Below are 24,737 nucleotides of genomic sequence, written 5' to 3'. Positions count from 1 at the left end.
TGGGCAGAAGTAGGACAAGGTTAAATTGAAGGCAGTTTCTTTTCCCAAGCAAAGAAGCCACGTTTTTCTTCTGTGTATTACATATTTGACTTGTATTCCTGGTTGTGGATTTCAAAGACCACATAATTCCCTGGTGCCTGATCCCTCCACGGTCTGACAACCAGGATGCTTAAGTTTGTTTTCTAAGGCAGTTTGGGAATTGTGATGACAAGGATTACTGTGTCCTCTGGGATCCAGACAGACAGACACCGACCGCCGCTGTCTCCTCCAGCCGCCTCTCCTGGTTCCACGGAGGCACACCGGCCAACGCAACCCGGCTGATGGCGCCCAGATTAACGCGCCCGGGCGCGGGTGAACTGGCCCTGCCAGCTCCGGGGAGAGCTGCGAGGCGCAGGGCAGCCACCAGAGGGCGAGCGAGCGAGCGCAAGGGCTCGCGCTATGGCGCCTCCCCATCGGGAAGGGAAGGTGGTCCACCGCCGACCAGAGTAAGCTGAGGTCAGGGAGTTCAGCAGGGAGAGCAGAGTCCGCCTCCTCCTGGACCTGCCGCCTCGCCGTCCTGTGCTCCCGCCCCTCCATTCCCAACAGACCAGGGCCACCCAGACCCGCGTTCGCAGGGTGACCGCTCTACCCAGGCGGGGACGAAGACGATCTCAGCGGCGCGCCCACCTCGCGGCCCCACTCCAGCTCCAAGCCGGTAGCCCACAGGGAATCGGCGACCAGGTCTTTAGGGAGCAACTGCCGGAGAGCCGGGACCAGGGCAGCCCGCACCCGACAGCCCGCCGCGGCGGCGCAATGGCCGGAGGGGCTGCGGGAGCCTGGGAGCAGCGGGGGCGCCGGACGCTGCAAGCCCCGCCCCTCAGCCGGCGCCCTGACAACGCGAGCGGGCCGGGCCGCGCCGCCTGCTCCCCGCCCCCGGCGGCCCGCACCAGGCGGGGCCGGGCCAGAACGCCGCCGCTGCCGCTGCAGGAGCAGCCGCTCCTCTGCAGAGCGGGGCCCGGGGCGGGGGCCGGGGCCCACCCTCCCACCTTCTCCCGCCATGAGCCAGGGAAGTCCGGGGGACTGGGCCCCCCTGGATCCCACCCCCGGAGCCCCAGCGCCCCCCAACCCCTTCGTGCACGAGTTACATCTCTCGCGCCTCCAAAGGGTTAAGGTAAGGTGTGGGCAGGGGGCGTCGGGAAGACTCGCGGAGATGGACAAATGTGGAGATGCGAAAATGAGGCCGTGTGGAGCCGTGGATGGGCACGGGGATCCAGGAAGGACCCGGCCGAGAGGCTTGTGGAGCTGGAGCTCCGATGTGCGCACGTGGGGGCGGCCGGGGGTGGGCGAGGAGCCCTGGAGAGGATGTGGGCTTGGGCGATAGACAAGCTCGAAGGTGTGTAAGAATTGAGTAGGTGAGGATGGAGCACTGTAGGGGACCCAGGGGTAGGGGAGATGGAGGACACTGGGGAATGCGGATTACATCCTGCGGAGGCTGACGAGCTAGGATGGAGTTGGAGGCTGTGGGGGCAGGGGTTGCTGAGTGATTCTCTGGGGCTCTGACTTAGACACGTACCTGGGCCCAGAGACTGCGTCCCTGTGCCCTTCCAACACCCCCTCTTTCTGCCCTCCCCGCACTGCAGCACCTCTCGGTGGGGGCAGGGAAGCTGGAAAGGGGGTTGGCTACAGGAAGTGAAGGGTCACACCAGCCTGGGGGATCAGGGAGCTGGTTTCAGGAGGAAGTGTCCAAGGTTTCTGCCGTCATCACCTCCCCGGAGTCAGACTCAGAAGATACGTTTGTTTACCTGCTGTCTCCCCAGGGCAGCCTATTGGAGTCACTCTTGGCGCCTAGCAACCCCTACCTTGCAGAGTGGGGGCCAAACATTTCTTCCCCATCCCCCAGTACTAAAGATTTTGTTCTTGGGTAGTACTGGAGACTGACCTGAGGCCTGAAAAGTGGACCTCTACATCCCAGGCTGAAAGCGGAAAGAGCTCTGCACCTGGTTTCTGTTTGACATAGGAACTATTTGTGGAAAGGGGTGTGGGGGAGGAGGACCTGTCTCTAGTCTACATCAAGCACAGTGCTGGGCACTGTCACATGCATTTTCTCATTAATTTCTCTTAACAGCCTTTCCAAGTGCTAGATGTGTTTTATGACATTCACCTTTATAGGTGGGGTGGGAACCAAGAGATGGCAAAATGAAGCTCCTGGTGCTAATAATTTTTGATCCTCTTGTCCTCACTGATATCTTCATTCCACTGGGAACCCAGTCCCCTCTCTGGTTCCCACACAGCCCCTCACCTGCAAAGGGTGATGGCTTTCTGCTCCTGGGTCCATCCTTTTGGGAGAGGCGATACCATGGAAAGAGCATCTCCCAGCCGTAAGTGACATTCTCTCCCACCCTCTGCAGTTCTGCCTCCTGGGGGCACTGCTGGCCCCCATCCGAGTGTTTCTGGCCTTTATCGTCCTCTTTCTCCTCTGGCCCTTTGCTTGGCTTCAAGTAGCAGGTCTTACTGAGGAGCAGCTTCAAGAGCCAATTACAGGATGGAGGAAGTAAGTAAAGAATCAACCCCAAACCCTATTTCTTTTCCCTGTTATCCTTTCTGCCCCCTCTTGGAAAAGGAGGGGGAGGCTTCTGAAATTATTTTATCAAGCCTGGGTAGGTGAGATTAGTCAGCCAAGCCCAGACCTGGTACCAAGGACCTCACCTCTAATATGCCCTGACATGTCCCAGAAGGTCCAGAAACTTCAACCCTATGGCCAAAGTAGTTGAAGAAAGAAAAAAGGGGTGCTCTGCTTTTCCAGATGCCTTAAGAGGGAGTGAATGAAGGTCAGAGCTGTTGCCCCCGCTGATACCCAACCTTGCCCTGGCAGGACTGTGTGCCACAACGGGGTACTGGGCCTGAGCCGCCTGCTCTTTTTCCTGCTGGGCTTCCTCCGGATTCGTGTTCGGGGCCAGAGAGCCTCTCGCCTCCAAGCCCCTGTCCTTGTTGCTGCCCCCCATTCCACTTTCTTTGACCCCATTGTTCTGCTGCCTTGTGACCTGCCCAAGGTTGTGTCCCGAGCCGAAAACCTTTCCGTGCCTGTCATTGGAGGTGAGAAAGCACAACACAGTGAAGGGTGGGGGGGGTGGTGACTCTGGGCACAGGTAGGGAAGTAGAAATTAGAAGGGATATTGACTGTTGGCAAATGAAATGTAAATCAACACCATTTGTCCACCAGTCTTTTAGACTCAGGACTGGGGCAGAAAAGGTGTCGAAGGGAGTGCTGATCAGTTCTCTGAAAGAACAAGGTCCAATAAAGGAATTGTGCCCAGGGCAAAGATATAACTAAGGAACATCTCATACTGTGAGGAAATGGAGGCTGCAGGTGTCATTGCCCCGGGGTAGGGACCAAATGACTCCTCCAGCTATCCTTTCCCACCCTCAGCCCTTCTTCGATTCAACCAAGCCATCCTAGTGTCCCGGCATGACCCAGCTTCTCGCCGCAGAGTAGTGGAGGAGGTCCGAAGGCGGGCCACCTCAGGAGGCAAGTGGCCCCAGGTGGGTAAGGGTCTTCAGACCCTCTCCTCCATTTCTCTGTGCTCTGAAGAGGCTTTCCTTTCCTCCCCACCTCATTCTGCTCTTTTGTGTTTTCCCCCAGGTGCTATTCTTTCCGGAAGGCACCTGTTCTAACAAGAAGGCTTTGCTTAAGTTCAAGCCAGGTGAATAAAATGACAGTGGGTGGTAAGGCAGTGGGGAAAATGAACCCCAGTTTGGGGGAGGAATAACCTGCGAAGCAGAAGGGTGGGGAGGGCTGGGGGAAAGGGGGACAGGGATCCGCTTAGCTAATGATGACAAGTTGAGGAGTCAGAAAATTGCAAATGAAGGGAGCAGGGCCAGGTCTCATTTGGGAACTGTCCCAGACCCCAACACCTCATGCTATCTCATGCACTAACCTCTGTCCCTGGGGGTGGGGGTGGTATTGGGATTTAGGAGCCTTCATCGCAGGGGTGCCTGTGCAGCCTGTCCTCATCCGCTACCCCAACAGTATGGTGAGTCTTAGTCCAAGGAAGGGTGGAAGGGGAACGTGAATCTACCCTGATGGGAATAAGTGAAAACCACTGGGCCATGTGGGGATGTGCATCTGGGGATGGGGCTGGAGGCAGAGTTGGGGCCAAGTCAAAGAAGACTGGCCAGTTCTAGGAAAGAAAAGTAATGTTCTGCCCCCACCTCTGCTTCTCCCATAGGACACCACCAGCTGGGCGTGGAGGGGGCCTGGAGTGTGAGTTCTGGTGTTCCTGGGGTAAGGGTGGGGAGCGGGGTCTGTCTATTCCTGGGCTGTCTACTCTGGCCTTTTCATTCTAGGACTGGGAAAGCTAGAGGAGGAAAGGCCGCTTCCCTTTTCCCTCTGACCTTTGTATGATCTGGCTGTGTGTTCACCTGTCCCACCTGCATCAGTCCTGCTGTGATTACAGCTCTTCACTTTTCTGTTTTTAAGTGATCTCCTTCCTTAGTTGTCCCCTAGGACACCACCACCAGCCATGCTTCTTGCCTTTTTCCTCTGTTACCCAAACTCCATCTTGCCTACAGTTCTTCCTCTGACACATCCCTGCAGCTCTTCTCTCTTTCCCAGCCACCTTCCTGGACCTTTTCTTTTCTGTCTCAATGCACATTCACCCAGCTGACTGTGTAGCTAGGGGTTCATTTTGATTTATATCCTTGGATAGAACTTTCCCGTCCTCAGGGTAGGAGGAGCCCATAGTTGGAGATGTGTGAGCATGGTGGTCTCTCTTTTCCTAGACTCAAAGTTCTCTGGCTCACAGCCTCTCAGCCCTGCAGCATCGTGGATGTGGAGGTATGAACCCAGTGGGTGGGGTGGGAGAAAGGGCATCACAGACTCTGAAAGCCTTGGGAAAAGAGTGGGAATGGTCACCCCTCCATTTGAGGTCCTGCTAAGAATTGTGCATGTCTGTTTCAGTTCCTCCCTGTGTATCAGCCCAGCCTTGAGGAGAGCAGGGACCCCACCCTCTATGCCAACAATGTCCAGAGGGTCATGGCACAGTGAGTGTTCCACAAAGTATTTCCTGGAGCAGATACCCAGGGAAAAGGAACGTCAGGGAGGAGGGGAAGTGGGGAGGTTTTGAGGCAAAGATAAGGGGGCTGGCAAGGGGAAGAGTTATTGCACAGCTGAGACTGAGGAAGGGAAAGATGAAGGAGCTTGACCTCTCCTGGGTCAGCAGGCCAGAGTCAGTAATGAGCCCTCAGAATGTCTTCTGCTTCCTCCTTCCCTCTCTGCTCCATCCCTCTTCATCCTGTAGGGCCCTGGGCATTCCAGCCACCGAATGTGAGTTTGTAGGGAGCTTGCCTGTGATTGTGGTGGGCCGTCTGAAGGTGGCATTGGAGCCACAGCTCTGGGAACTGGGAAAGGTGCTTCGGAAGGCTGGGTAAGTGACTTTGAAGATGAAGGTACAAGCATCACAAACAGAAAATAAAAAGAAAGGGGAGAAGTGGGAGAGAGGAAGGAAAGTCTTAAAAAGAAAAAAAAGTGGGACGGTAGAGGAGCTTCTTAAGCTAAGTAAAAGGAATAATAGGAAGTAGGGAGGAGAAACAGGATACCTTCTAGTAGGTAAGAAAAGCAAGGACTTTCAAGGGATTGGATCAGTGTATCTTAGAAAAACAGTAGCTGAAGAACTAGGGCTGTAGCTCAGTGGTAGAGGCCCTAGGTTCAATTCCTTGCACCAGGGGGAAAGAAAAATCCAGCAGCTGAACCTATGCTGGGAGAATGTGTGGTGCTGGGGCCAAGGTGCTACTGCACAGTATTTCCAGAAAGAAACTGAGTCAGCTCTGCCTTCAACAATTCTATTGTAGGCTGTCCCCTGGCCGTGTGGACACTGGGGCAGAGCCAAGCCGGAGTCGAATGATTGGCCAGGAAGAGTTTGCAAGGCAGCTACAGCTCTCGGACCCTCAGACAGTGGCTGGTGCCTTCAGCTACTTCCAGCAGGTAAAGGAGCTACAGTGCAAAGGGCAGAAGCCAGGGCTTGCTCTCCAGGCTGACTTGCTCACGCATTAGAGGTGATATCCTACTGGCCATGTTAGTAGGAGGCCCAGTTGGGAGTCTGCATTGGGTATTCTGACTGCCTTTGATAGATGACTATCTTCCAGGATCCACTGGAAAGTTAATTTTTTTGTTGAGTATCCAGTGCATGGAAGAGCAGTGATTTGTTGTTGTTGTTGGTACCGGGGATTGAGCCCACTGAGCCACATCCCTAGCCCTTTTTAATTTTTATTTTGAGACAGGGCTTGCTAAGATGCTTAAGGCCTCTCTTAAGTTGCTGAGGCTGGCCTCAAACTTGTAATCCTTTTGCCTCAGCTTCCCAACTGGAATTACAGGTGTGTGCCACCACACCCTGCATAAGAGTAGCATTTTAATTATGTCAGGAGGAACAAAGGGGAAAAGAAACCATGAGTGAGGTTCATCAATTTCTGAAGCTACTTTAGAGATTGGCAGAGATGGGGCATCATATGACCATGTGGGGCACTGGGTGAGGGTCTTCACCTCTGGATAGGTTAGACAGTGGAGAATTTGAGACCAGGAGTATTTTCGATTCTCAGGCAGATTTTTTCAAATAATCTGTGGCTTCTCTACGAGATTCTGGGATAGTCTCAAGAATCTTGGCAGATCGTGTATTTCCTTGGTATATAACCCGGTTTCCCTGTCAGATTATAATTTTAGAAGATTCTTAATGTTTATGAACAACAATAGTCCTAAGGAGCTCTTTTTTTATTTAAGACATAGACTATAGATCTCAACATTCTCTGAAGGGACAGAGAGTGACCAAGTTTGTAGATTCCTTAGTTTGAAGCACCGTGTGTTCCTGAAAGGAGCAGTGTACATGGTTCCCTTATAGAACTGGTACAGCAGGCATCCCACTTGGGTTTTTTTTTGTGAGAAATTAGGCCAGCAGTCCCCTTTCAATCTGTGAGACCAGTTCTCCCACATAGGCTGAGTCAGAGAAGAGAACCAGTTTGTCCAGCTTGGGGGCCAGGAGTGCCCTCTTGGTATGTCAGATACTTGATGGTAACTTTGGCATTCCAGAGGGATTCCCTAACATTCCTAGGACATCTCTTCATGGGAGAGCTTTATCACCAGGTGACTTAGGATAGATTGAGAAAGCTTGTGACCTGAGGGGACTATCAGGGATCCTGCAGAGTTTAGAGCTCTCACAGGCTTCACAACCATGCCTGCTTAGGAGAGGGAGGAGTCCAAATCCAGACAACAGGAGGGAGCATGCCCTGCATCACCCTGGTTTCTCTTTCCAGGATGCCAAGGGTTTGGTGGACTTCCGAGATGTGGCTCTTGCACTAGCAGCTCTGGATGGGGGCAGGAACCTGGAGGAGCTGACTCGCCTAGCCTTTGAGGTACCTGGGAAGTGGAGGGCACTTGTGGCTATGCTCACCCATACCAGGAGGCCTGTGTTGTACACTATTCCCAATAGCCTCTAGATGGTAGGCACTTGGTGTGCTACCCCATGCCACACTTCCCAAAGCTACAGAGCCCTGGTGTTTGTGTTGAGGTCTAGCTGGGAACAAGAAGAGGACAGAAACTAGAGTTTACAATTCTGCAGAAAGGTCCATAAGGTCAGAGGGGGCCTATGCACAGTGCTTTTTGAAGAGGAGTGTATTGGGCAGACGTGTGGGGCAAGATGAGTCAGTGGCTTTGGGACAGAACTTGACTTGCATCCCTTTCTTTCCCAAGCTCTTTGCTGAAGAGCAGGCAGAGGGGCCTGGCCGCCTGCTATACAGAGATGGCTTCAGCACCATCCTGCACCTGCTGCTGGGTTCACCTCGCCCTGCTGCCACAACTTTGCATGCTGAGCTGTGCCAGGAGGCACCCAGCCAGGGCCTCTCCCTCTGTGAGTCACTACCTTCTTGGCCTGCCCAGGCACTCAGGCATCATCAGTACCAGGGATTTAGAGAAGAAAGCAAGAAAGCACGGGTCGGAGGGAACAAACGTTATCGGCTGGTGTTGGGGATAAAACCTCTGTCTTGAGCTGAGACTGGGAGGAACAGGCTGGAGGGGAAGAGCAGACAAAAACCTGGATTTGAGATGTTAAACAGAGAGAAGAAGGGCAGGACATCTTGGTTCTGAGTAAATTGCAGGGGCATCCTCTTCTCATTCTTGGGTCTTTTGACTTTTCCCCATCTCACTCTTATTTGTCCAGGTCAGTTCCAGAACTTCTCCCTCCATGACCCACTCTATGGGAAGCTCTTCAGCACCTACTTGCGCCCCCCACACACCTCTCGAGGCACCTCCCAGACACCAAATGCCACCTCCCCAGGCAGCCCCACTGCTCTGGCCAATGGGACCATGCAAGCACCCAAGCAGAAGGGTGACTGAGCGCCTCAGTTTTCCGCCCCTTCTTTCTCAGCTCAAATCCAGCCCCGCAGACTCAGGGCAGTGCCAGGGATTTACCCTATGCCTCAACCCCATCTCTGCTCCTGTTTGATTTTGGTTGTTGTTGTTGTTTTTTTAAGTTGATCTTAATTTTTTGTTTGGTTGGGTTTTTTTGTAAGAAACTATTTTATATATAAATATAAATCTATATCTATTAAAAAAAAAGTGAAGCTTAGTCACATGGATGGTATTATTAGTTGGGAAGGAAAAGGATGGTTACAGGATGCCCATTGGGAGATCCAGAAGGTTCCAAAGGTCAGACCTCTTAGCCATAGCTGAAGGAGTATTCTCACTTCCAGACAGGGCTCTTTCCTGTACAGAAATTATACAAAGAGATTGCATACCCTCCCTTATTATTATCACCTCCTAAATACGCACATTTTAATGAACTAATTCATGAACCTCTTTTCAGCCCATTCCCTCTTGTTCTGTCCTCATTAAAGATTAAAATAGCTTACTACCTACCATTCCATATTTAATAATCCTACTGAGACTTGATTCCATCACCCATAGTGGGAGCAGAGAGCTGTGTCAGTAAGGAAGCAGCCTCCCAGTTACAGGGCAGACCAACCACATGGTTTGGTTTCCCTGCCACAGGGATGAGCTGAGGACGCTTCAGTCCTTTCTGTCCAGCCTCTCTTCAAGGAAGAGAAAAGAGCCCCTGGATACAAATAAAGAAAATTAATTACATTTAGGAAATCAGATATCTGTCCTAGAGATCTAACACACAAAAAAGCATCTAAACTTAAGGAAAGGTAAATGACAATGGAATATCCAGAAAAGCCCTTTTGATGCCAAGTCCAGGTTTGTGAAGAGGGAACAAATAAAGTGGTCGTTGGAAAACTCTACTTTGGGGCCCCTATCACAACCTAAAAGTCTGTTGCCAAGAAGAAGCTGCAGGGAGCCAAGTTAGCGGGGAGGCAGGGTAAAGTACCTGGATTCATAGACTCTGGAACTACCCCTCCCTATTTTCACAGCATCTTGCCCTATCTAGCAGCAAAGGTGTTCATACAGAAGAAGGGCACATTGAGAGCATTCTCCAACAAAAGCTTTATTTTATTTTTTTCCATACAACTCCTTCCAAAGGTCTTTCCCACTTAGGGAACTTTCTGCAACCTGGCCAGTCTGACCTCCCACCCCAGGCTCATCAACCCCTTTTGCAGAACAAAATGGCATTGGGCTGAGGCTGATTCTCCACTGTGTACAGCAGCAGTGAAATCTACTCTGGGGTGCCACCTCTGCGACTGGCAGGTGGGGCAGAATGGTCCCTCTGCTTCCTACTGGCTACGACGTCGTTTCTTCCTTCTGCCTGTGACAAAACTGTCACGCCGCCTTTTACGAGGCTGTGAGGGTCGCACAGTTCCCAGAGCCAGGGGTCTCTTTTCAGCAGGGGCTGGACCTCCAACTACAGCTCGCTTCCCAGACTTGACAGGGTATGGAGCTTGACTAAGACCTCTTTCCTCAGTGGAGGGGTGGGATGCTCTCTGAACGGCCCGACCTCCTGAGGTTTGGCAAGGACTAAGGGGAGGCCCCCTCGGAGATAGGCTAAGTTTTGAGGCCAAGAGGTAGGCAAAGTTGGAGAGCCCCTCATCTTCCTCATCTCCCCCCTCCTCCTCCTCCCCTCCTTTGGTCACATCTGAGGTGTGTGTTTTACTCATAGGAGAGGTTTCTCTCAGGACTGAAGCATCCTTGGTTCCCCATCTAGGGGAAGAGCTCCGAAGGCCCTGGTGAGGAGATGTTGATTTGGGGGTCCTCAGTGTCAAGGCCTCTTGATTGCTTTGTAAAGGAACAAGGTCTTTTGGCTTAGACAAACCCTTATCTTCCCTGCTCCCTCCTTGAGGATCATCAGAAGTAAAATTTGTAGGACAAGTATCTTTGCTAACGCCTAGTTGGAGGCCACAGTTATCTCTACCGTCTAGTATGTTTTCATGTTCTATGGTTTTCAACAGAGGAGAAAAGAGATTGCCTCTGCTCCCTGCCTCTTGGCCACCCTCCGGGAAAGAGGAAGCATCCTGGGTCCCTAGGATAATGGGATTGCCTTGGCTTGCAGGCAATGGGGTTTCTTTGGGAGACCCCATTGTGGAGGTACCAACTCTGCTCTCCAGCAGTGGAGAACAACCTTCAGCCCAGAGATCACTGGGATCCTGTATGGTCTCAGGGATCTGTTCTCTCTTTTCTTTTGGTCCCAAAGCTGGGCTGTTGGCTCTCAGAGGTACTGGCAAGCTGGCATCTGTCTCTCCACAGGGAACCACACTGCTCCCTGTATCCCCAGGCACTGTGGTTTCTGCAGGACCCAGAGAAATGCTATTCCTCGAGCCCAGGGCCTGGTGCTCAGTTACACATTCCCCATCTTTGAAGCTCTCTATGACTTCTTCAATTTGTAAGGGCAACTCCAAGCCTACAGCAACCATCTCACTACTCAGCCAAAGTCCTTGGCTGAGAGAGGTCCTGTCCCTGTCCCCAACTGCTCCAGGGGAAGATTCCTGATCACAGTTCTGAGCCATGGGAGGACCTCTGTCATCTCTGCACAAGGCTCCTGAGAAGCCTTCCTGGGGTGTTGCTAAAGGCTTTGCCCCTTGAGGAAGCACTTCAAGTTCCCCCATCTGTTCTGTCTGCAGCCCCAGGTCCTGCTTTTCTAACTCCTGTCCTTGTAGAGGAGCTGGCTTTTCAAGTTCAGCATCCAAATTGGGAGCATTCTTGGGCTGGGGGCCTTCCTGCCAGCAAAGGGGTAAAGCCTCTGAAGTCCTATCAGTCACCAGGCAGTGTCCAGGAGACCCAGCACCTCCCTGATGACCCTCCTGATGTGGTGACAGCTGGTTTATGACCTTCCTAGACCCTTTTCTCTCCATACCCAAGAGTGCCTGAGTTCCCTGTGAAGCCCCAAGTTCCACGTGAAGGTCCCAATTACTAGAGGATGGCAGAGTGTTCCCCTCCCTGCGCAAACCTCTTAGACCATCCAGAGCTCGCTGCTGCCCACCATGCATTTCTCTTGCCTGCTTTCCTGAAGAAGCAGCCTTTCCAAGGCAAACAGTGCCCCCAGCCCCTTGAGGCCCAGGTGAGAGCTGAGGCCTCCCACCCCCTCCTTCATCCTGATCAGAAACAGGATGACTTGAGACCAACTGAGCTGCACTGCAATTTGGAGGCGCCTCCGCATCCTCCTGTTCCAAGGCCGAGAGTCGCTTCTGGACCAGCTGGAAGAGAATGGACAAATACCAGTTCTATACATGGTTGTGAGAAGAGGTGGCTGAGTGGGTGGTTGGAGATGGTATTTGGGCAGAACAGGGAAGAAAAGCATGTGGCTCAAGTGATGGTATCAAAGACATACTGCAGCTCTTCCCACTTTTTCATGCCTTATTTCCATACTTGGAGCCCTTACTCTCATTGCCTGTGTTTTCACAGTCCCTTACCTATTCTACACCAGAAACCCAATCCTAAAGCTGTTCTAAGACAGTACAAGGTTAGACAAAATCATGAGAGCATCTTGTTCTAATATTCCCTACCTCCCAGGTTTACCTGGGAAAGAGTGAGTCCTTCTTCTTGCTCCAGCTCCTCCATTAAGGCTAAAGGATCCCTCTCCTGTTCTGGGGACAGCAGATCTGCCATAAATTGAGGATGAATAACGGCCTCCACCTGGAGAACAGAAGGAAAAGTGATGTGAATCCTTCAAGTAACCTGTGAGCCAAGGGGCTCCAGAGACAAAGCCATGAGCCCCCACCTCCCACTCAGCCATGACTACCATCAGTTACAGAATAAAGCCTACTTTCTACTGCCTTGGGCAGAACACCAGATGATTGGTATCCCATCACGCCCACTCCTAGAACCTAGAAACTAGAAAGCGATATAGCCCACCTTCGAGACAAAGATCTCCTGAGAACACAGTTCATCAATATAGCCCAGGAGACCTGGATCTGGATACATGGCTTCATCCTCCTGCTGCTCCTCCTGTTTTCCATCCGACTCCCCAGTGGCCAAGTGACTCCCCTCCAGCCCCTCCATGATGTCAATATACTCTTTCACAGCTTCTGGTGGAATCTCCTTGGGTGCCTCAGGAACAGGAGGCCTTTGGGGTTTGCGCTGCCGCCGGCGGGGAGCCCGTGCCTTGGAGGCTGCCTTCTTTGGAATGTACACTAGAGATGGGAAGTGGCACAGGTTGTACACTAGGGGAAAGGGAAGTGACACGGAAGCCTTGGCCTCTACCTCCCAATTCTATTTTTATGGCCAGCAATCTGGGTACACTGAAATGATTCCAGGCTAGATCAAACCATCCTGAAAAAGTACCAGCCATGGGAGAAGATTTAAAAGCCAGAGACTATGAGAGAGAGTCAGTATTGGGGACACACCCTGAAATTCCAAGATACGCCCTCATCCAGCCCCCATTTCTTAGGCAGATGAGGTATAACAGGCTTCATAGTCTAGATGAGAGAGTAACTAGTTTACCTGACTGAGATCAATACCTAATTCAGGACAAGGGCAACCTGAAACCCAGCCTCCTGCAGGGGCATTCCATTTGGGATATAAAATGCCACTTCCTGCAAAGAGGGCAAAAGCAAAGGCCATGCCTTCCCTAATCCACATCTGGTTTCTGTATGCCTCCCTTCAAGCCTTGGGACCATTGCTCCTGTTGGCATTGGGGAACCTTACCTGGCTGTTGGCAAACCTCAGGGGCTGGTGGCCCTGGAGGATCAGATTTCAAAGGGGCTGCAGGAGACAGACCCTGAGCGCCATTCATCAGCTGTGCACTCTGTATCTGCAGCTCCTCTTCTGCCTCAAATTCCATGAACCTGTTTTGTAGAGGGTAACTAAGGTACAGATAGTGTTGAAGAGACCCAACCCATAAGGAACCCAGACACCAGGCCGCAACCAAGCATGGCCAAGAAAAGAAGTGCCCTCATTTAGGCAAAGTTCTACCTCAGTCAAGTCACCCAGGGAGAAGCTGCTCATGGGCAGCCTAGTAATATTTCTGGGGTAACCTCATGATATCATTACATCATTCCTTCAGCAACAGTGGTTACTTAGGAAGTTTGTTAAGGAAATGAATGAACTAGAGCTTATAAATCTCCAGGATAGACCAACAGCCTTTATTTCTCTTCCATACCTGTCTCTCCCAGCTGCACAGATTGTATGCAGTAGTACCTACTTGTTGAATTAAATCGGGCCTATCCAACAGTCTGCTGTGACCACACATATGGGTCCCTCTCTAAGGCCTCACCTCCCCTACTGAATTGCTAAGTGCCTCACTAATCTGCTGAGGCTGGCTTTGAACCCTCTATCCTCCTGCCTCAGCCACGGAGTTGCTGGGATTACAGGTGTGCACCACCACACCCTGCTAAGAGTTATGTTTTTTTGTTTTTTTTGTTTTTTTACCAAGGAAGTCCTGGAAAATGGTAAGAGCCAGCCCCCTAACCAAACTCTTCAGAACTAGCCCCTCCCTGGGATGAAGAGGGAAGGATTTTCTGTGCCACTATTTCCAAAGGAAAGGTAGTCCCAAAGTTCTATATCAACAGCCACTTGCGACGTGGTCAGTTGAGAAAACCTACCCAGAAGGGTTCACCACCTCATTACTAGGTCATTTGAGCATGAAAGTTTTACACATATTGGGCTCCAATCCCATCCTAAGACCCTCAATGTGAAGGTCCCAATACAGACTCAAGATCTGTGGTTGGGTGGCAGGGCTGGGGGTGGGGTGGCGGGGAGTGGCAATGCTTTCAAGAGGACATAAGTAGGATAGAAAAACTGCAGAATCAAGATGGAGGGAGCAGCAGCAAGGATCCAAGTGGCCCTATCCTAGCCTATGCCCCCTTCCTGACTCCTGTTAATAATCATCGCCACACCTAGACACACACCTCCCTCCGCTACCCCACCACTCTCGGCCACACAGTCCCTGCCAAGAAAATGAGACTGTCAGACTCACTTTTCAGCCATCTCATAAAAGATCATCCGGTCGAAGTTGCTGGTGTGCTCCCACTCCTGCACAGCCCTCGGCAGTCCCTCCTCCAGTGTCATTGTGGGCTTCAGTCGCGCCAGGGAGCGAAGCACTGGGCTAAAACCCCCACTGGGTCAGTCACATTCTAAAAGCGGGTCCCCTGCTCACCTCAATCCACATCCCCGTCCCTCATCAAATCTAGCATAAGCCTCAGGCCCTGTTATGTCGCACTTCTGATGAGACTTCCAGACTCCCAACCTCCCATCCAGTCCCATATTCACCTCTCTTCCCACTGAGATTTGCAGATCACACAAAATCAAACAGACGATTCTTCTCCCCACCCCTAATTCTCACAGTGCTGTCTCTTCAACGAAACATAAGAAACATCTCTGTTTCTAAATGAAGAATACTCACTATATAGTATGCTTAACTCTCCCTGTCCAGTGTCTCTTGCATTTTGAAAGACAGTCACTAACCGAAATGAATCTCCACCTAAAGGATGTGTGGTATCTTTATTCATTGTTTTTTCAGCCTTTGTCTCCAGGATACAACCTCAGACCTTCCAATAAATATTAGACCTTCACTTTGGAAAGGTTCCTGAGCCCTTTCTGATCCAGAAGAGAGTGAGAGTCACGACTAAAGTAGGGGTTTCATCTCTGCCTCTCTGGTTGCCCTTTGAGTCCTCCAAATATTACTGTGCCTCAGCCACCTAAGGAAACTTGTTAACATGGATTGCATGATCCCAGAACTGAGCATTTAACCAGCTTCCCAGGTGACTGTTGTAGAGGGTCTGGACTGCACTTGGCAGGAGAACCTGCCCAGGGTCCCTGAACATGGAGAGCAGAACTCGGCTAAAACCAAAAGTGACTGGACCACAAGCAAACCTTGAAAACCCAAAATGACTCAAGATTTAGAAATTCAGCCTGGTAGCTACCAAGAGAGAACTCTGAGCTATTTTGAATAGCAGGAAATCAGTAAAATAGTTTATTTAGGACTCCAAGGTGAAGGGAGAGATTCTTTTAGGAGTTATGCCACTGCAAGAGTAACCGTACATTTGTTCAAAGTCCAATAAGATGGGGTATGTGTTATAGAGTGGTTTGCATAAATTGAGAGAGACACAGTCTGGTTGGGAAGGAGTGAAAATTCCCCAGATGACTAATGGACTGCTTTATAAACAAACCAGCATATGACCCCAGGTTCCTTGGCCAAACATACATTCACTCTTAAGCAAGGACATTTTGGTCTTTTGTGAGCACTTTTAGATTGCCTTTTTATAATAATAATAAAATAGTTACTATCTAAAGACACTCTCTCTATGCCAGGCCAAGCACTTTTCATCTTCTCAGCAACCTTCTGAGAGGTAGATACAATTATCCCCTATTTAGATGAGAAAACTGAGGGCAAAGGTGTAAAATGTCCTGCCCAGGATCACAAATCGAGTGCCTGGTGAAGCCTAGCAATCCCATGTCCTATTTCGACTTGACTTCTGAGTATAGTGGTATGATGGGGGAGTGACACACACAGGATTCCTTTGCCTGGCAGAGCACTCCTCATCCTGGCTGGTTTGTACAGTTCAACTCAATGTTGGAGGGCAGTGAGACAGACCCAGAGGACCCTGACACTTGGAATAAGAGACCTAAGCTCCAGGCTTTCTGGACAGGAAACACATCTCCACGCTGAGGATTACCACAAAAATGCTTGCCTGAACGCACTTGAAAGAAGACACCTGAAAGTTTCTTGTAAACTGGTAAGAGGGTAAAGAGGCTGATTATTATTGTGTGTGTTTCCTTCTCAAAGCATCTCCTCACTCTCACGACCTGCCCTCTAGCCTAACCCCCTATGTTCATCCCAAAGTTCTCCTTATTTAAGAGCCCTAGGATAATTAATCTCAGGTCTCCCCACTTACATAAGAAAGCAGGAAAGAGCTTCTACATCAGGACTTTGGGATACATGCCTCCGGGCCAAGGCCTTGTAGCGCTGCCAGCGACGGAAGTTCTCATAAACGCCCTTGGAAGTATAGGCGAGGTCACCCAGCGAGGGTTTCTGGGTGGCTACACAACCTCCTTCCCCGATTGCCCCTTGAGGCCCTGGCCAAGCCTTTTCTGGAGGCACAATGGGAGCCAGTTGGGCAGCTGGTGGTGGAGCCTGAGAAGGAAGGCCTGGGGGGCCCTCCTGGTTCACCCCAACAGCCTCAGTGGGCAGGATGGTCTTCATATTAGAAGCTGTAATGTACTGAGCAGGAGGACCCTCAGCGCTCCCACAGGGAGTACCCGAGGCAATCCAACTCAGGGCTGTCTGAGTGAAGATGAAGTTCTGAGTTTGAGAGGGTTCAGCTGGTCCCCCTTCTGCCTTGACTTTGACAATGACCTTCCCAGCCCCAACCCCAGCCCCACTAGGGCCAGGGTTGGCTTCTCCAGTCATCAACAGTGGGCTGGGGAAAGCAGAGAGCACCAGAGGGTTGCCTGGAGAGAATGCGGAAGTCAGGGAGGGCTGTGGAGATGGCTCCCAGAGTGGCTGGTCTGGCGGGCCAGGAGCAGGTGGGGGAAAGGGAAGTGCAGTGAAAGAAGATAGGGCAGCACCAGGTTTCAGAGTCACATCCGGTCCCGGAAGTGGAGATGCTGTTGAGACAAAGAAAAAGAGCGAGTGAAGTAGGAGAAAGAAGGCCAGAAGTTAGGCCATCTGAGAACCCCTGAAGAATAAGAATCATAGCACTGCTGGAGATGTGGCTCCGTGGTAGTGCCATTTGCTTAGCATGCATGAGACTCTGGGTTCAATCTCCAGCACCCCCCCACACACACACACACACGAATCAGAGCATTGATTCTCAACAGGTGAAGGAAGGGATATGGATGGAGAACTTTTATAGTCTGCCTCTCAAAATCACTTGTTTCCCCAAGTGATTTCTCTCTTCTCACAGAGCCCTTAAGAAGGAGGTGGTTCCAAAAAGATTATTGGTCCAAACTCTCTCCTTGTCCTTTTCCTGATGTTCCTTATAACCTCCTCGCCTTCCTTTCCTAATCTAAAGCAACAGAAGAAAGATGCAATCTATGACAAGGAGCAATGACTCTAGGACTCACAAAGCTCAGGTCCTACAGTTCATCCCACCCAGCATACATGTACGTCTACCATTCCCACCAACTCCAAACAAGACATTCAAACCTCCTGCTCCCAGCTGCTCTATGGAAGTGTAGTTCCCAGAGGGGGATGTGTAGATTGGATGTTTGGTTCCCAGAAATTTCATTACATAACCGTCAGGGATAACTAGAGAGGATTAGATAAGAACCAGGAAATGGAGAGGGGAGGGCAGTGGGGGGAAGAAGGTTTCCAGAGTTGTTTAAGTAATATGCTGGACACGTTAAAATATGGTGATGTAGACTATCTGTAGGTCTTCTACTTAGAGCTCCTGATATCAGAAATTTGGGGCGCACTAGAGACAAGGTATTGAGTTCGTTCTAAGGAAAGGACAATGAAGTATAGAACACAGGTCCTACAGAGGAGGAGATGTGGATTCTAGTCAAGGAAACCAGGGATAAGCACATAAACATGTACTGAATTAATATGACCTATGTCTTCCAGAACTTTTAATAATAAATAATAATACAACATAAACAGTCTAATTTCATGCTACTCTCCTCCCCTTCTTACAAAGAATATTCCAACAACAAACCAACAACACTGTGCTTCTGCTTCCTGATCATGAAGGAGACATGGAGTATGAGCATACTCAAATTCAAACTCATCTCAGCCATAGGCAGGAGGCCAGGATCTGCCATGATGTACTGAACACAATGAAATGGGTGTAAGTCCCGAGGTCCACAGAGGTAGACACACTGAGAGTATCTCAGAGAAGCCCCAGCTTTCAGCATGGCTGAAGTGACCCACCTCCCCTGGCCCTGACAAATCAAGAAATACTGAGCCCTGAGCTGAAAGAGAAGCCCCCTCTGGGGCTGGAGGGAACTGTGAGGTTCTCAGGAGAGGCAGTTATATATCTTTCAGCCTCATTTTCAGAAGGACGTGTCCCTACAATGGATAACCCCACTGAACAGTTTTCTGGCTAATCCTCCCTGCCCTAATTCCCACACACACACATCCTACTCCCACTCCGATTATCCCACTTCCCCTCATGACATAAAGAGAGGCCCTAGTTCCATTCTCTCAAGGTAAAACCCTAGAGTAGACTCCAGTTGCCTAAAGATACAAAACTTTGGCCTTCCCCTCGGACCTTGTCTGTGCCAATGCTACTTACACATGACTCCACACAAATACTTGTTGAAGTGGTCCCTCTTCCAGAGAATCAAGCGGTTAACTGCCATTCATTCTCTATACTCAGAACCTTTCCTCTGAGGAGCCTTGACTCAACTCCAAGGAGGACCTCTTCCTTCCTCAGTCCCTAGTCTTAATGGCAAAATCTCCTACCCCAGCTTCCCCAAGTGTGAGTGATCCCTTTGGTGGCAGTGAGGATGGGGAGGTGTTAGTATCTCATGTAGCTTCAGATCAGCCCAAAGAGCTGGTCCCCAGGTGAAAGGGCAAATTTTGAATACCCAAGGATGTTAGCAGATGGTAGGGACCCTCCCCCACCACGTGAAACTTACCTCCATCTGAAGCCATCATCTCAGATTTGGGCACTAACTGTGGCTGTCTAGAAGCCTCCAGAATGAGACAGGTCCAGGTCCCAGAAAGTAACTGGCTCCAGCAGATACACAGGTATCCAAGGAAGGGAGGGCAAAGATTGGATCAAAACAGAACTAGAACCTAGGACTCAAGCATTCTGCAGTGGGGGAAGGGGAGGGAGTAGTGGGTGGGGGCAGGGAGATAATCCACAAAGGGTTCTAGTGAGTAGCAAAAAATAGGAGCTCCCTCCAAACTAGAATTGGCAACATAATTGATATGTACCTCTTTAGGGCAATTTGTAAAATCCCTTCTCGGATGCCAAAGGTAGTGCACTTTTACCTTTTGGTTGCATGTACTTCAATTCTTCACCAACATATCTAATTCTGTGCCCTTCAATCCCACTCAGTTCTGTAATTGATTTCCTATTAATAGCAGGTTGGGGTAAACCCTTGGCTTAATACAAGGATGGCTATATTTTCTCAACCAATTCAGAGCACTTACTCTGAAAATTAAAGGATCAAGGGTACCAAATGTTTGAAATTAGAATCGTCTCAGATGATTCAGGGTGTTCAATTGCTGTGAACATATTACTTCCTTGAAAGCTGTCCTGTAGTCCCTAAACACCCATTACCATAAGGTCCGCAGTCCACAGACACCACAGCCTTACCCTTAGCTGAAAAATCCCACTACTCAAAAAATGAAACCACGTAGGCTAAAATTGCAAATCCAGAAAGTCTTTCGTTTTGTTAAATTACTGCCCGCCCCCAACCTGGTGATTGAACTGGGGGGCGTGGGGGCACTTTACCACTGAACTATATTTCCATTTCTTCTCCTCTCTCCCGCCTTCCCCTGCCCTCCCCCCGCCAACTTGTGATTGTCCTGCCTCAGCCTCCTGAAGTCGCTGCAATTACAGGCATGCGCCACCGCTCCTCGGCTTACTTTGTTCTGCTTTGTTTTTACAGTTTTTAAATAGGTAACACATTAGCATGGTTCAAAAGTCAACTGTGAAAAATAGAATATACCTCAAGGTCTTCCTTTCACTGCTTTACCCTGTAACCAAGTTCTCTATCCTAAAGAAAATCAATATCTTCTGTTTCTTGTGAATCTTTGCAAAGATATTTTATGCAGCTACAAGCAAATGCGACCTCTACTCTTTAACCGAATGCAGTGGCGCATGCCTACAGCCGATAATCTCAGCGACTCTGAACGCTGAAGCAGGAGGATCGCAAATTCGAAGTCAGCCTGGGAAATTTACTGAGACCTGTCTCAAAATTTAAAAAACTTTTTTCAAGTTTCTCTGGTTACAAAATCAACATGTCCCAAAGTCTTTTCCATTATAAGTAATGCTTTGATCATCTTTGAAATGACATCTCGGTTCAATTTTTTATTTCTTTAGAATCCTATAAGAAGTATTTCTACGTTCTTTTAAAAATTTGAAATACTACTAGAATGGACACTATAATTTGTTACTCACCACTATAAGAACGTTGAATTTGCGGTAAGAGGCCCGAGTGTGAATCTCGGTTCGACTAATAAAACATCACCAGCTTCATAAAATAACTTTATGCTCTCTTCGCTTTGCAGAATATCGAATACCCATCATGCACTCTTTACCGCCAATATCTTGGAATGAGGCGGAGGAACCGGATGTAATAGTGGGATCTTCTTTCTTCCCTAGGGTTAAAAGGGTTCTGAGTTCCAGAGACCTTGTTTCTCCAGGCATTAGAAAGCCACTGCCTCTGAAATGGGTGTGCATTTTTAGATAAATACAGGACTGCACACGGTAATGTTCAGTCCACATCCATCCCTACCTCTCAAACGACTAGCAGTGCCTGGCACACAGTGGGCACACTTTATGCGTCTTAGAAAGCCTGCAAGGCTGCAACAGGCGCCCCAGGCCAAATCCTACCCTACTGCGCCCTCTTCTGGTCTGCTGAATAGAAGGCAAAAATGGACTACATTTCCCGGCATGCCTCAGGGCAGACTTCCGGCTACACTGGAAGGAAATTGGCAAACACGAGCTGAAGACGGAGTTAAGAGCCTCTGGTTTAAGCGTGGTCATGTTCCTCCAATATTACCTCAACGAACAAGGAGATCGGGTCTACACACTAAAGGTAAGAAGAGGAAACGTAAGTGGGCATGACGAGAACTGTTTCTCGTATGTAAGTGGGAGGAACGGTTGAGGCCAGCCTCCGCGCTGCCTGTCGGGGTGCGGGATGCCAGAAAGTCTGTCCCCGAAGCGCGGCAGAACGACAGAGCACAGCTTCTCCATCTGACCATCCCGTCTCTGGCCTTCGTGTTGATCCCTCCTTATCCTATTACTCTTGTACTGATATCATTTTCCTTCTTCCTCGAGCAGAAATTTGACCCTATGGGACAGCAGACTTGCTCAGCCCATCCTGCTCGCTTCTCCCCGGATGACAAATACTCGCGACACCGAATCACCATCAAGAAACGCTTCAAGGTGCTCATGACCCAGCAACCGCGCCCTGTTCTCTGAGAGTCCCTTAAATTTCATGTCTCTTCTGTCTCCTGCTCCGTTTCGGAGAATCCATAACCACACTCATCAATCTGTGAGCCATGAAGCCTTCTTATCCACCCCATGCCCTTTGGAATCCAGTCTCTCATTGCCGTTGGTCATGCCATCATGGTGGCATCCTCTTTAAAGGGAACACGTTTTTCATATTTTGAATTATTGTCACGTTATTAAAGATAAAATGATTTGAAAGAGTTCATTCTCTGTGTTGTTGGAAGAAAGGATTGATAATTTTTATTTTTAATGCGAGGAAGATGAGGGGGAGACTACGACTGGGAGTTGTAACACCATCACTTGGAAGAAAAATTTAAGTGATCGCCTGTAGTAGTTGTGCTGTGCTGTGAGTGAATGATGGGATAGTTTGGGGACGGGGAAGAGATTGAGAGAGACTCCTAGAAATGTCAGCATTCACTGAAAAATATCCAAATAATTTCTTGCCCCTTTAACATTTTTAGATTCAAACTAAGTTATTTGAAAAATAATATTTAGACATATTTTAGACTGAAGGCAGTCAGTTGGAAATCAGGCCACTCGTACTAGTCACCTCTTCTTTTATAACTTTGATAAAGTTACTTAACCTATTTAGTACACCTTTTCTCCTATTTTCCAAGTTCTCTCCTAGCTTTGAAATTGATAGTTTGATGGTGGATCTTAATGTATCTTCAGTGTTTGTCCAGTTGTAGTAAATAGGAATGTCTTTAAACATATTTACTGTCCTTCTGGAAATACTTGTAGATTTAGTTCTCTCCAGTTGTCTTTTTACACACACCTACCTTTCTCTTTGGCAGCTAACCACTATATGGAACTTTCCACAGATCTTAATTTAAAAGATGAAATATGAGAGATTCAAGCAGGGATTTTTGTTTTTCAAGCTACTGTTGGGGCTTAATTAAAAAAAAAAAAAACAAACTAAGTTTCTTTGGACTTGAGCTTCAACCATGGGGCAACCATAAATGATTTTTTTAATCAGATTAATTCATATTAGAGTAATGGTGAGGTAAAATATTGTATGAACAATCAAGAAATGTGAGCTTGCTTATTCCTCTTTAAGTTAATCAACTATTTCCCAGTCTTCTCATTCCTGGCTTTTGATATTGGACTTGATTAATGCCACTGATTTTAAATTGCTTTGTGGAGATTGTATTGTAAATCTGCAGTCTTTTTCAACCACATAAAAGTTTGAGCCCCAAAAACAGATGTAACTTAAATCAGCACAAATGTCATTTATTAAGACTGACCTTGGAAGGGGTAGATATGTTTGTCTTGGACTCTGCTGAATAACCATTCAGGCAAAAAAGTTCAGGATATTTGTTGCCTGCTGATGGGAAAGAGAAAAATTTGGAGCATCATTAACAGAAGACATGATTTTCAAATACATTACAAGAATGGTGAAATGAGATATCTCCTGTCAAGCAATGTCTCCTGTCAAGCAATTTTATTTCTTAGCTGGTTCATTTACAGAGTTTTTAGCATTGCATGTGAGAAATTTAAAATTAATCTCATCCTGTTAAAGGGGTAAAGAAGTGTTAGCCAAGCATGGTGGTGTACTCCTATAAACCCAGAAATGCAGGAGGTTAAGCAGGAGGATCTGTCCAGCCTGGGCAACTTAGATCTTGTCTCAAAATTAAAAAAAAAAGAAAGAAAGAAATGGCAGGGGGTATAGCTCAGTGGCAGAGAAGCCCTGATTTAATCCCTAAGATCACAAAAAAGAAAAAAAGAAGTGTTAAAAACTGCATATGACTAGAAAAAGGATCTGCAATGGGAGTTTTTGAATCACTAAAGTTAGTAAATTAATTCTGCCAATTTTTTTTTTCAATATTGAATGCAGTCTAAATTGTCTGTCTTTTCTGGTATAGAGGATTGAACCCAGTACCTCACACGTTAGGCAAGTGCTCTACCACTGAGCTACGTGTCCAACCCTTGTTATTTATTATTTTTGACTCTCTTGCTTCAGTCTCCTAAATTGCTGGGATACAAGTGTGTTATTTTTTTGTTTTGAGGCAGGGTTCCTCTGAGTGGACCAGCAGGGCCTCAAACTTGGATCCTCCTGTTTTAATCTCCAAAGTAGATGGGATTACAGGCCTGTGCCAGTGCATCAGGCTAATTATGTTTTTATTTTATATTAAAAAAAGATTGCGGGGCTGGGGAGATAGCTCAGTCGGTAGAGTGCTTGCCTTGTAAGCACAAGGCCCTGAGTTCAATCCCCAGCACCCAAAAAATAAATAAATAAATAAATAAATAAATAAAAAAAGACTGCATTATTCTATGCCACCAGTTGTATAGATTGAAATAAAAAGAATTTAACCTGGACATATTCCTAATAAATATAGAAAAGGCAAACTGGCATGAATGTACCAAGGATTTAAAGAGATCCCCTTGGTACACCTGTAATCCCAGTTATTCCAGAGGCTGAGGTAGGAAGATCTCAAATTCAGGACCAGTCTGGGTAATTCAGTGAGACCCTGATTCAAAATTTAAAAAAAGACTAGATATAGCTCAGTGGTATAGCATTTGCCTAGCATGCATAAAACTCTGGGTTCAATCCCCAGTACTACAAAAACAGAGAGAGATTCTCTGGTTATTAAATATCTGAGACATGTATTTATGGACTTTTTTTTTTTCTTGTGCTGTACTGGGGATTGAACCCAGGAGTGCTCTACCATTGAGCTACATCTCAGCCATTTTTATTTTTATTTTTTAAAAATTTGAGACACTGTCTCTATGTTGCTCAGGCAGTCCTGGAATTTGTAGTACTCCTGCCTCAGCCTTAGAATAGCTGGAATTAGGGCCTTGCTCATCTATGCCCTATTTGTAGATATTCATTAGTGCTGGGAGACAGAAAGAAGGGTGGTTAGAGGTAAACAGATTGAAATTAGGTAGTAAATGCAAGTAGACTGATAAATTAACAAAAAATTTGGTATAAATAGCATTTCAAACTGGGCACTGTGGCACATGCCTGTAATCCCAGCAGCTGGGAGATTGAGGCTGGAGGATAGCAAATTCAAGGCTAGGGTCAGCAGTTTTAGTGAGGCCCTAAGCAATTTTGCAAGACCCTGTCTCAAAATAAAAAATGCTCAGTGGTTTAGCGCCCCTGGATTCTAAACCTGGTACCAAGGTGGGCGGGGAGTGGGGGGGCGACCCAGCATACTTTTAGGTTTGAATGAGCAACAATATGAGGGAAAAAAATTATCTACCTGGGAGATGGATTTCTTGCTTCTTCAAGAAAGCTGTAAGCCTAAATAAAAAATCAGGCT

The 24,737-nt window shown here is 48.5% G+C and overlaps 3 protein-coding genes across 4 annotated transcripts; 2 read left to right on the top strand and 1 right to left on the bottom strand.

The window, feature by feature from the left end:
* The first annotated feature begins 505 nt into the window (after positions 1-505).
* Lpcat4 (lysophosphatidylcholine acyltransferase 4) lies at positions 506-12,434 on the top strand. Of its 2 annotated transcripts, none has more exons than XM_047541523.1 (14): positions 506-1,150; positions 2,388-2,530; positions 2,852-3,072; positions 3,407-3,519; positions 3,620-3,680; positions 3,952-4,010; positions 4,206-4,240; positions 4,759-4,813; positions 4,937-5,019; positions 5,277-5,402; positions 5,827-5,959; positions 7,279-7,377; positions 7,715-7,871; positions 8,181-12,434. In XM_047541523.1, exons 1-14 carry the CDS (start codon positions 1,037-1,039, stop codon positions 8,354-8,356), a joined length of 1,575 nt encoding a protein of 524 aa, XP_047397479.1. In that variant the 5' UTR covers positions 506-1,036; the 3' UTR covers positions 8,357-12,434. The 2 variants fall into 2 exon arrangements, with proteins under 2 accessions (XP_047397479.1, XP_047397480.1); XM_047541524.1 differs by lacking the exon at positions 506-1,150 and adding an exon at positions 1,174-2,357 and having other exon boundaries at positions 2,482-2,530.
* Positions 9,691-18,959, bottom strand: Nutm1 (NUT midline carcinoma family member 1). Its single transcript, XM_047541522.1, has 7 exons — positions 18,929-18,959; positions 16,243-16,954; positions 14,325-14,453; positions 13,055-13,194; positions 12,263-12,540; positions 11,927-12,043; positions 9,691-11,604 (listed from the first exon to the last, which is right to left on the bottom strand). The coding sequence occupies exons 1-7, from the start codon at positions 18,945-18,947 to the stop codon at positions 9,691-9,693; spliced, it is 3,309 nt and encodes a 1,102-aa protein (XP_047397478.1). The 5' UTR covers positions 18,948-18,959.
* Positions 18,960-20,937: 1,978 nt separating this feature from the next.
* Nop10 (NOP10 ribonucleoprotein) lies at positions 20,938-21,677 on the top strand. Its single transcript, XM_047541717.1, has 2 exons — positions 20,938-21,061; positions 21,307-21,677. Exons 1-2 carry the CDS (start codon positions 21,008-21,010, stop codon positions 21,445-21,447), a joined length of 195 nt encoding a protein of 64 aa, XP_047397673.1. The 5' UTR covers positions 20,938-21,007; the 3' UTR covers positions 21,448-21,677.
* Positions 21,678-24,737: the final 3,060 nt, after the last annotated feature.

Source organism: Sciurus carolinensis, chromosome 2 (genome assembly GCF_902686445.1).
Source record: "Sciurus carolinensis chromosome 2, mSciCar1.2, whole genome shotgun sequence".
Taxonomy (NCBI): domain Eukaryota; kingdom Metazoa; phylum Chordata; class Mammalia; order Rodentia; family Sciuridae; genus Sciurus; species Sciurus carolinensis.
The sequence above is the reverse complement of the archived record's forward strand: the minus strand, read 5'-3'. Positions and strand labels throughout refer to the sequence as shown.

Bases quoted from the DNA above. Each gene is read 5' to 3' on its own strand.
- Lpcat4 (XM_047541523.1), top strand. From the start codon at position 1,037: ATGAGCCAGGGAAGTCCGGGGGACTGGGCCCCCCTGGATCCCACCCCC. The intron at 5,403-5,826 runs GTAAGTGACTTT...ATTCTATTGTAG, and splicing joins AAGGTGCTTCGGAAGGCTGG to GCTGTCCCCTGGCCGTGTGG. The intron at 5,960-7,278 runs GTAAAGGAGCTA...TTCTCTTTCCAG, and splicing joins CCTTCAGCTACTTCCAGCAG to GATGCCAAGGGTTTGGTGGA.
- Nutm1 (XM_047541522.1), bottom strand. The intron at 14,454-16,242 runs GTAAGTGGGGAG...TGGGGGTTTTAG, and splicing joins GCTCTTTCCTGCTTTCTTAT to CCCAGTGCTTCGCTCCCTGG. The intron at 11,605-11,926 runs GTAAACCTGGGA...ATTCTCTTCCAG, and splicing joins AAGGACTCACTCTTTCCCAG to CTGGTCCAGAAGCGACTCTC.
- Nop10 (XM_047541717.1), top strand. From the start codon at position 21,008: ATGTTCCTCCAATATTACCTCAACGAACAAGGAGATCGGGTCTACACA. The intron at 21,062-21,306 runs GTAAGAAGAGGA...TTCCTCGAGCAG, and splicing joins ATCGGGTCTACACACTAAAG to AAATTTGACCCTATGGGACA.